Source organism: Salmo salar, chromosome ssa22, assembly GCF_905237065.1.
Source record: "Salmo salar chromosome ssa22, Ssal_v3.1, whole genome shotgun sequence".
Lineage (NCBI taxonomy): Eukaryota > Metazoa > Chordata > Actinopteri > Salmoniformes > Salmonidae > Salmo > Salmo salar.
Window position 1 is genome coordinate 59,620,814 of NC_059463.1, and position 10,000 is coordinate 59,630,813.

Below are 10,000 nucleotides of genomic sequence, written 5' to 3' on the forward strand. Positions count from 1 at the left end.
TACAGCCAACCAGCTCCACACTACCAGCTCCGGTCTACCAGCTCCGGTCTACCAGCTCCGGCCTACCAGCTCCGGCCTACCAGCTCCGTTCTACCAGCTCCGGCCTACCAGCTCCAGTCTACCAGCTCCAGTCTACCAGCTCCAGTCTACCAGCTCCAGTCTACTAGCTCCAGCCACTACCTCCAGCCTACCAGCACCAGTCTACTAGCTCCAGCCTACCAGCTCCAGCCAACCAGCTCCAGCCAACCAGCTCCAGTCTACCAGCTCCAGCCTACCAGCTCCAGCCTACCAGCTCCAGACTACCAGCTCCAGACTACCAGCTCCAGACTACCAGCTCACCAGCTCCAGTCTACCAGCTCCAGCCTACCAGCTCCAGCCTACCAGCTCCAGCCTACCAGCTCACCAGCTCCAGTCTACCAGCTCCAGCCTACCAGCTCCAGTCTACCAGCCTACCAGCTCCGGTCTACCAGCTCCGGTCTACCAGCTCGCCTACCAGCTCCGGCCTACCAGCTCCGGCCTACCAGCTCCAGTCTACCAGCTCCAGCCTACCAGCTCCAGCCAACCAGCTCCAGCCAACCAGCTCCACACTACCAGCTCCAGTCTACCAGCTCCAGTCTACCAGCTCCAGCCTACCAGCTCCAGCCTACCAGCTCCAGTCTACCAGCTCCATCCTACCAGCTCCAGCCTACCAGCTCACCAGCTCCAGCCTACCAGCTCCAGTCTACCAGCCTACCAGCTCCGGTCTACCAGCTCCAGTCTACCAGCTCCAGTCTACCAGTCTACTAGCTCCGGCCTACCAGCTCCGGCCTACCTGCTCCGGCCTACCAGCTCCAGTCTACCAGCTCCAGCCTACCAGCTCCAGCCAACCAGCTCCAGCCAACCAGCTCCACACTACCAGCTCCAGTCTACCAGCTCCAGTCTACCAGCTCCAGCCTACCAGCTCCAGCCTACCAGCTCCAGCCTACCAGCTCCAGCCTACCAGCTCCAGCCTACCAGCTCCAGTCTACCAGCTCCAGCCTACCAGCTCCAGTCTACCAGCTCCAGCCTACCAGCTCCAGTCTACCAGTCTACTAGCTCCAGCCTACCTGCTCCAGTCTACCAGCTCCAGTCTACCAGTCTACCTGCTCCAGCCTACTAGCTCCAGCCTACCAGCTCCAGTCTACCAGCTCCAGTCTACCAGCTCCAGTCTACCAGCTACAGCTCCAGTCTACCAGCTCAAGCCTACTAGCTCCAGCCTACCAGCTCAAGCCTACCAGCTCAAGCCTACCAGCTCAAGCATACCAGCTCCAGTCTACCAGCTCCAGTCTACCAGCTACAGCTCCAGCATACCAGCTACAGCTCAAGCCTACCAGCTCCAGTCACCCAGCTCCAGCCTACCAGCTCCAGTCTACCAGCTACAGCCAACCAGCTCCACACTACCAGCTCCGGTCTACCAGCTCCGGTCTACCAGCTCCGGCCTACCAGCTCCGTTCTACCAGCTCCGGCCTACCAGCTCCAGTCTACCAGCTCCAGTCTACCAGCTCCAGTCTACCAGCTCCAGTCTACTAGCTCCAGCCTACTACCTCCAGCCTACCAGCACCAGTCTACTAGCTCCAGCCTACCAGCTCCAGCCAACCAGCTCCAGCCAACCAGCTCCAGTCTACCAGCTCCAGCCTACCAGCTCCAGCCTACCAGCTCCAGACTACCAGCTCCAGACTACCAGCTCCAGACTACCAGCTCCAGACTACCAGCTCACCAGCTCCAGCCTACCAGCTCCAGCCTACCAGCTCCAGCCTACCAGCTCCAGCCTACCAGCTCACCAGCTCCAGCCTACCAGCTCCAGTCTACCAGCCTACCAGCTCCGGTCTACCAGCTCCGGCCTACCAGCTCCGGCCTACCAGCTCCGGCCTACCAGCTCCAGTCTACCAGCTCCAGCCTACCAGCTCCAGCCAACCAGCTCCAGCCAACCAGCTCCACACTACCAGCTCCAGTCTACCAGCTCCAGTCTACCAGCTCCAGCCTACCAGCTCCAGCCTACCAGCTCCAGTCTACCAGCTCCATCCTACCAGCTCCAGCCTACCAGCTCACCAGCTCCAGCCTACCAGCTCCAGTCTACCAGCCTACCAGCTCCGGTCTACCAGCTCCAGTCTACCAGCTCCAGTCTACCAGTCTACTAGCTCCGGCCTACCAGCTCCGGCCTACCTGCTCCGGCCTACCAGCTCCAGTCTACCAGCTCCAGCCTACCAGCTCCAGCCAACCAGCTCCAGCCAACCAGCTCCACACTACCAGCTCCAGCCTACCAGCTCCAGCCTACCAGCTCACCAGCTCCAGTCTACCAGCTCCAGTCTACCAGCCTACCAGCTCCGGCCTACCAGCTCCGGCCTACCAGCTCCGGTCTACCAGCTCCGGCCTACCAGCTCCGGCCTACCAGCTCCGGCCTACCAGCTCCGGCCTACCAGCTCCAGTCTACCAGCTCCAGCCTACCAGCTCCAGTCTACCAGCTCCAGTCTACCAGCTCCAGTCTACCAGCTCCAGCCTACCAGCTCCAGCCTACCAGCTCCAGCCAACCAGCTCCAGCCAACCAGCTCCACACTACCAGCTCCAGTCTACCAGCTCCAGCCTACCAGCTCCAGCCTACCAGCTCCAGTCTACCAGCTCCAGCCTACCAGCTCCAGCCTACCAGCTCCAGCCTACCAGCTCCAGTCTACCAGCTCCAGTGTACCAGCTCCAGTCTACCAGCCTACCAGCTCCAGCCTACCAGCTCCAGTCTACCAGCTCCAGCCTACCAGCTCCAGCCTACCAGCTCCAGTCTACCAGCTCCAGTCTACCAACTCCATCCTACCAGCTCCAGCCTACCAGCTCCAGCCTACCAGCTCCAGCCTACCAGCTCACCAGCTCCAGCCTACCAGCTCCGGTCTACCAGTCTACCAGCTCCAGTCTACCAGCTCCAGTCTACCAGTCTACTAGCTCCGGCCTACCTGCTCCGGCCTACCTGCTCCAGTCTACCAGCTCGTCTACCAGCTCCAGTCTACCAGCTCCAGTCTACCAGCCTACCAGCTCCAGCCTACCAGCTCCAGCCTACCAGCTCCAGTCTACCAGCTCCAGCCTACCAGCTCCAGCCTAACAGCTCCAGCCTACCAGTCTACCTGCTCCAGCCTACTAGCTCCGGCCTACCAGCTCTGGTCTACCAGCTCCAGCCTACCAGCTCCAGTCTACCAGTCTACTAGCTCCAGCCTACCTGCTCCAGTCTACCAGCTCCAGTCTACCAGTCTACCTGCTCCAGCCTACTAGCTCCAGCCTACCAGCTCCAGTCTACCAGCTCCAGTCTACCAGCTCCAGTCTACCAGCTCCAGCTCCAGCCTACTAGCTCCAGCCTACTAGCTCCAGTCTACCAGCTCAAGTCTACTAGCTCCAGTCTACCAGCTCCAGTCTACCAGCTCCAGTCTACCAGCTACAGCTCCAGTCTACCAGCTCAAGCCTACTAGCTCCAGCCTACCAGCTCAAGCCTACCAGCTCAAGCCTACCAGCTCAAGCATACCAGCTCCAGTCTACCAGCTCCAGTCTACCAGCTACAGCTCCAGCATACCAGCTACAGCTCAAGCCTACCAGCTCCAGTCACCCAGCTCCAGCCTACCAGCTCCAGTCTACCAGCTACAGCCAACCAGCTCCACACTACCAGCTCCGGTCTACCAGCTCCGGTCTACCAGCTCCGGCCTACCAGCTCCGGCCTACCAGCTCCGTTCTACCAGCTCCGGCCTACCAGCTCCAGTCTACCAGCTCCAGTCTACCAGCTCCAGTCTACCAGCTCCAGTCTACTAGCTCCAGCCTACTACCTCCAGCCTACCAGCACCAGTCTACTAGCTCCAGCCTACCAGCTCCAGCCAACCAGCTCCAGCCAACCAGCTCCAGTCTACCAGCTCCAGCCTACCAGCTCCAGCCTACCAGCTCCAGACTACCAGCTCCAGACTACCAGCTCCAGACTACCAGCTCACCAGCTCCAGTCTACCAGCTCCAGCCTACCAGCTCCAGCCTACCAGCTCCAGCCTACCAGCTCACCAGCTCCAGTCTACCAGCTCCAGCCTACCAGCTCCAGTCTACCAGCCTACCAGCTCCGGTCTACCAGCTCCGGTCTACCAGCTCGCCTACCAGCTCCGGCCTACCAGCTCCGGCCTACCAGCTCCGGCCTACCAGCTCCAGTCTACCAGCTCCAGCCTACCAGCTCCAGCCAACCAGCTCCAGCCAACCAGCTCCACACTACCAGCTCCAGTCTACCAGCTCCAGTCTACCAGCTCCAGCCTACCAGCTCCAGCCTACCAGCTCCAGTCTACCAGCTCCAGCCTACCAGCTCCAGCCTACCAGCTCACCAGCTCCAGCCTACCAGCTCCAGTCTACCAGCCTACCAGCTCCGGTCTACCAGCTCCAGTCTACCAGCTCCAGCCTACCAGCTCCAGCCAACCAGCTCCAGCCAACCAGCTCCACACTACCAGCTCCAGTCTACCAGCTCCAGTCTACCAGCTCCAGTCTACCAGCTCCAGCCTACCAGCTCCAGCCTACCAGCTCCAGCCTACCAGCTCCAGTCTACCAGCTCCAGCCTACCAGCTCCAGTCTACCAGCTCCAGCCTACCAGCTCCAGTCTACCAGTCTACTAGCTCCAGCCTACCTGCTCCAGTCTACCAGCTCCAGTCTACCAGTCTACCTGCTCCAGCCTACTAGCTCCAGCCTACCAGCTCCAGTCTACCAGCTCCAGTCTACCAGCTCCAGTCTACCAGCTACAGCTCCAGTCTACCAGCTCAAGCCTACTAGCTCCAGCCTACCAGCTCAAGCCTACCAGCTCAAGCCTACCAGCTCAAGCATACCAGCTCCAGTCTACCAGCTCCAGTCTACCAGCTACAGCTCCAGCATACCAGCTACAGCTCAAGCCTACCAGCTCCAGTCACCCAGCTCCAGCCTACCAGCTCCAGTCTACCAGCTACAGCCAACCAGCTCCACACTACCAGCTCCGGTCTACCAGCTCCGGTCTACCAGCTCCGGCCTACCAGCTCCGTTCTACCAGCTCCGGCCTACCAGCTCCAGTCTACCAGCTCCAGTCTACCAGCTCCAGTCTACCAGCTCCAGCCTACTAGCTCCAGCCTACTACCTCCAGCCTACCAGCACCAGTCTACTAGCTCCAGCCTACCAGCTCCAGCCAACCAGCTCCAGCCAACCAGCTCCAGTCTACCAGCTCCAGCCTACCAGCTCCAGCCTACCAGCTCCAGACTACCAGCTCCAGACTACCAGCTCCAGACTACCAGCTCCAGACTACCAGCTCACCAGCTCCAGCCTACCAGCTCCAGCCTACCAGCTCCAGCCTACCAGCTCCAGCCTACCAGCTCACCAGCTCCAGCCTACCAGCTCCAGTCTACCAGCCTACCAGCTCCGGTCTACCAGCTCCGGCCTACCAGCTCCGGCCTACCAGCTCCGGCCTACCAGCTCCAGTCTACCAGCTCCAGCCTACCAGCTCCAGCCAACCAGCTCCAGCCAACCAGCTCCACACTACCAGCTCCAGTCTACCAGCTCCAGTCTACCAGCTCCAGCCTACCAGCTCCAGCCTACCAGCTCCAGTCTACCAGCTCCATCCTACCAGCTCCAGCCTACCAGCTCACCAGCTCCAGCCTACCAGCTCCAGTCTACCAGCCTACCAGCTCCGGTCTACCAGCTCCAGTCTACCAGCTCCAGTCTACCAGTCTACTAGCTCCGGCCTACCAGCTCCGGCCTACCTGCTCCGGCCTACCAGCTCCAGTCTACCAGCTCCAGCCTACCAGCTCCAGCCAACCAGCTCCAGCCAACCAGCTCCACACTACCAGCTCCAGTCTACCAGCTCCAGTCTACCAGCTCCAGCCTACCAGCTCCAGCCTACCAGCTCCAGTCTACCAGCTCCAGCCTACCAGCTCCAGTCTACCAGCTCCAGCCTACCAGCTCCAGTCTACCAGTCTACTAGCTCCAGCCTACCTGCTCCAGTCTACCAGCTCCAGTCTACCAGTCTACCTGCTCCAGCCTACTAGCTCCAGCCTACCAGCTCCAGTCTACCAGCTCCAGTCTACCAGCTCCAGCCTACTAGCTCCAGCCTACTAGCTCCAGTCTACCAGCTCAAGCCTACTAGCTCCGGCCTACCAGCTCCAGTCTACCAGCTCCAGTCTACCAGCTCCAGTCTACCAGCTCCAGCCTACTAGCTCCAGCCTACCAGCTCAAGCATACCAGCTCCAGCATACCAGCTACAGCTCAAGCCTACCAGCTCCAGTCACCCAGCTCCAGCCTACCAGCTCCAGTCTACCAGCTCCAGTCTACCAGCTCCAGCCTACCAGCTCCAGTCTACCAGTCTACCAGCTCCAGTCTACCAGTCTACCAGCTCCAGTCTACCAGCTCCAGCCTACCAGCTCCAGCCTACCAGCTCCAGCCTACCAGCTCCACCTTACCAGCTCCAGTCTACCAGCCTACCAGCTTCAGCCTACCAGCTCCAGCCTACCAGCTCCAGCCTACCAGCCTACCAGCTCCAGCCTACAAGCTCCAGCCTACCAGCCCCAGCCTACCAGCTCCAGCCTACCAGCTCCAGCCTACCAGCTCCAGTCTAGGACTGTCTGTCCTTGTCAAGAACACCTGCAGCTAATACCCCTGAAGTCAGACAGTAGCTAAAGTAACGTTGAGGGGGGCCACCAGGGACCAGTAACGACTAGGGGGGCCACCAGGGACCAGTAACGACGAGGGGGGGCCACCAGGGACCAGTAACGACGAGGGGGGGGCCACCAGGGACCAGTAACGACTAGGGGGGGCCACCAGGGACCAGTAACGACGAGGGGGGGCCACCAGGGACCAGTAACGACGGAGGGGGGCCACCAGGGACCAGTAACGACGAGGGGGGGCCACCAGGGACCAGTAACGACTAGGGGGGGCCACCAGGGACCAGTAACGACTAGGGGGGCCACCAGGGACCAGTAACGACTAGGGGGGCCACCAGGGACCAGTAACGACTAGGGGGGCCACCAGGGACCAGTAACGACTAGGGGGGCCACCAGGGACCAGTAACGACTAGGGGGGCCACCAGGGACCAGTAACGACTAGGGGGGGCCACCAGGGACCAGTAACGACTAGGGGGGGCACCAGGGACCAGTAACGACGAGGGGGGCCACCAGGGACCAGTAACGACGAGGGGGGGCCACCAGGGACCAGTAACGACTAGGGGGGGCCACCAGGGACCAGTAACGACGCGGGGGGCACCAGGGACGACGGAGGGGGCCACCAGGGACCAGGAACGACGAGGGGGGGCCACCAGGGACCAGTAACGACGTGGGGGGGCCACCAGGGACCAGTAACGACTAGGGGGGGCCACCAGGGACCAGTAACGACTAGGGGGGGCCACCAGGGACCAGTAACGACTAGGGGGGCCACCAGGGACCAGTAACGACTAGGGGGGGCCACCAGGGACCAGTAACGACTAGGGGGGGCCACCAGGGACCAGTAACGACTAGGGGGGGCCACCAGGGACCAGTAACGACTAGGGGGCCACCAGGGACCAGTAACGACGGGGGGGGCCACCAGGGACCAGTAACGACGAGGGGGGGCCACCAGGGACCAGTAACGACTAGGGGGGGCCACCAGGGACCAGTAACGACGAGGGGGGGCACCAGGGACGACGAGGGGGGCCACCAGGGACCAGGAACGACGAGGGGGGCCACCAGGGACCAGTAACGACGAGGGGGGCCACCAGGGACCAGTAACGACGAGGGGGGGCCACCAGGGACCAGTAACGACTAGGGGGGCCACCAGGGACCAGTAACGACGAGGGGGGCCACCAGGGACCAGTAACGACGAGGGGGGGCCACCAGGGACCAGTAACGACTAGGGGGGGGCCACCAGGGACCAGTAACGACTAGGGGGGGCCACCAGGGACCAGTAACGACTAGGGGGGGGCCACCAGGGACCAGTAACGACTAGGGGGGCCACCAGGGACCAGTAACGACTAGGGGGGCCACCAGGGACCAGTAACGACTAGGGGGGCCACCAGGGACCAGTAACGACTAGGGGGGGCCACCAGGGACCAGTAACGACTAGGGGGGGGCACCAGGGACCAGTAACGACGAGGGGGGCCACCAGGGACCAGTAACGACGAGGGGGGGCCACCAGGGACCAGTAACGACTAGGGGGGGCCACCAGGGACCAGTAACGACGAGGGGGGGCACCAGGGACCAGTAACGACGAGGGGGGCCACCAGGGACCAGGAACGACGAGGGGGGGCCACCAGGGACCAGTAACGACGAGGGGGGGGCCACCAGGGACCAGTAACGACGAGGGGGGGGCCACCAGGGACCAGTAACGACTAGGGGGGGGCCACCAGGGACCAGTAACGAGAAGGGGGGGCCACCAGGGACCAGTAACGAGAAGGGGGGGCCACCAGGGACCAGTAACGACTAGCGGGGCCACCAGGGACCAGTAACGATGAGTATCTCTCCTTAGCCTCTTTTACTAGAGCAATACTCAGTCTAGTGGGGGGTAGACATCCATACAGTAGAGCGTTACCATATTATTTAGGACAATATTGCATTGGCTCCCAAGTATCGATTCTCTAGAAATATATATTTTTTTTGGGGGGGGGGGAGACCAACGACTTGTTTTCCTTATAGCTCTCTGGTCTCTCTGCAGCAGACACATGGTGATCAATATGTTTGGAACATTGAAATCGCAATACATACCGTATCATGATATAATATCGTGAGGTCCCTGGGTATTTCCTAGCCCTAGTTATTAACACAGGCTGCATTCCAGGCACCCTATTCCTCACGTAGTCGACGACAAGGGCCTGGTCAAAGGTAGTGCACTACATATGGAATAGGGTGCCATTTGGGACAGAAAAAAAAAACAGTCTCAACATCCCCCTATCTTTCTGTAATATCGGACTGAGAACCACTCTATAAATCTACCCGGCAACCGCCAACCAATCAACAAACAGCCCTCTGAATACTTGAGCCGGTCAGAAGCCAGCAAGGATGTGCTACTGTGATTACAGTGTGGTGCAGAGTGAGCCGGAATGGTGGTTTGCGTCAATGTCTTTTATTCATTTCCTCCTCCACCAACCTGTTCTCAGATCACTTTGTTTGATGGAAATATGTACTATACAGACGTGAACAAATCAATACATTGAATTAAAAATAAATCAACAAATCATATACTCACAGCTCCAAAGTACGGTGCCTGGTGGACGACTCCTGTCCCCTCCTCCTCTCTGACATAGTTATCCATCACCACCTGGAAGGCTCCCGTCTCCCCGCACTGCAGAGGACATGTTATAACCTGTTATAATACAGTCTCCCCGCACTGCAGAGGACATGTTATAACCTGTTATAATACAGTCTCCCCGCACTGCAGAGGACATGTTATTACCTGCTTTAATACAGTCTCCCTGCACTGCAGAGGACATGTTATTACCTGCTTTAATACAGTCTCCCTGCACTGCAGAGGACATGTTATAACCTGTTATAATACAGTCTCCCCGCACTGCAGAGGACATGTTATTACCTGCTTTAATACAGTCTCCCTGCACTGCAGAGGACATGTTATAACCTGTTATAATACAGTCTCCCCGCACTGCAGAGGACATGTTATTACCTGCTTTAATACAGTCTCCCTGCACTGCAGAGGACATGTTATAACCTGTTATAATACAGTCTCCCCGCACTGCAGAGGACATGTTATAATACAGTCTCCCTGCACTGCAGAGGACATGTTATAACCTGTTATAATACAGTCTCCCCGCACTGCAGAGGACATGTTATTACCCGTTATAATACAGTCTCCCCGCACTGCAGAGGACATGTTATTACCTGTTATAATACAGTCTCCCCGCACTGCAGAGGACATGTTATAACCTGTTATAATACAGTCTCTCCACACTGCAGAGGACATGTTATAACCTGTTATAATACAGTCTCCCCGCACTGCAGAGGACATGTTATTACCCGTTATAATACAGTCTCCCCACACTACAGAGGAC

The 10,000-nt window shown here is 59.4% G+C and overlaps 1 protein-coding gene across 2 annotated transcripts in view; it reads right to left on the reverse strand.

The window, feature by feature from the left end:
• The window catches only part of iars1 (isoleucyl-tRNA synthetase 1), a 143,586-nt gene that overhangs the window by 105,204 nt on the left and 28,382 nt on the right, over positions 1-10,000 (reverse strand). For both annotated transcript variants that reach the window (XM_045705638.1, XM_045705639.1), the window contains exon 10: positions 9,184-9,279. In XM_045705638.1, coding sequence (XP_045561594.1) covers positions 9,184-9,279 — 96 coding nt within the window. The remainder of the gene's footprint in view (positions 1-9,183; positions 9,280-10,000) is intronic.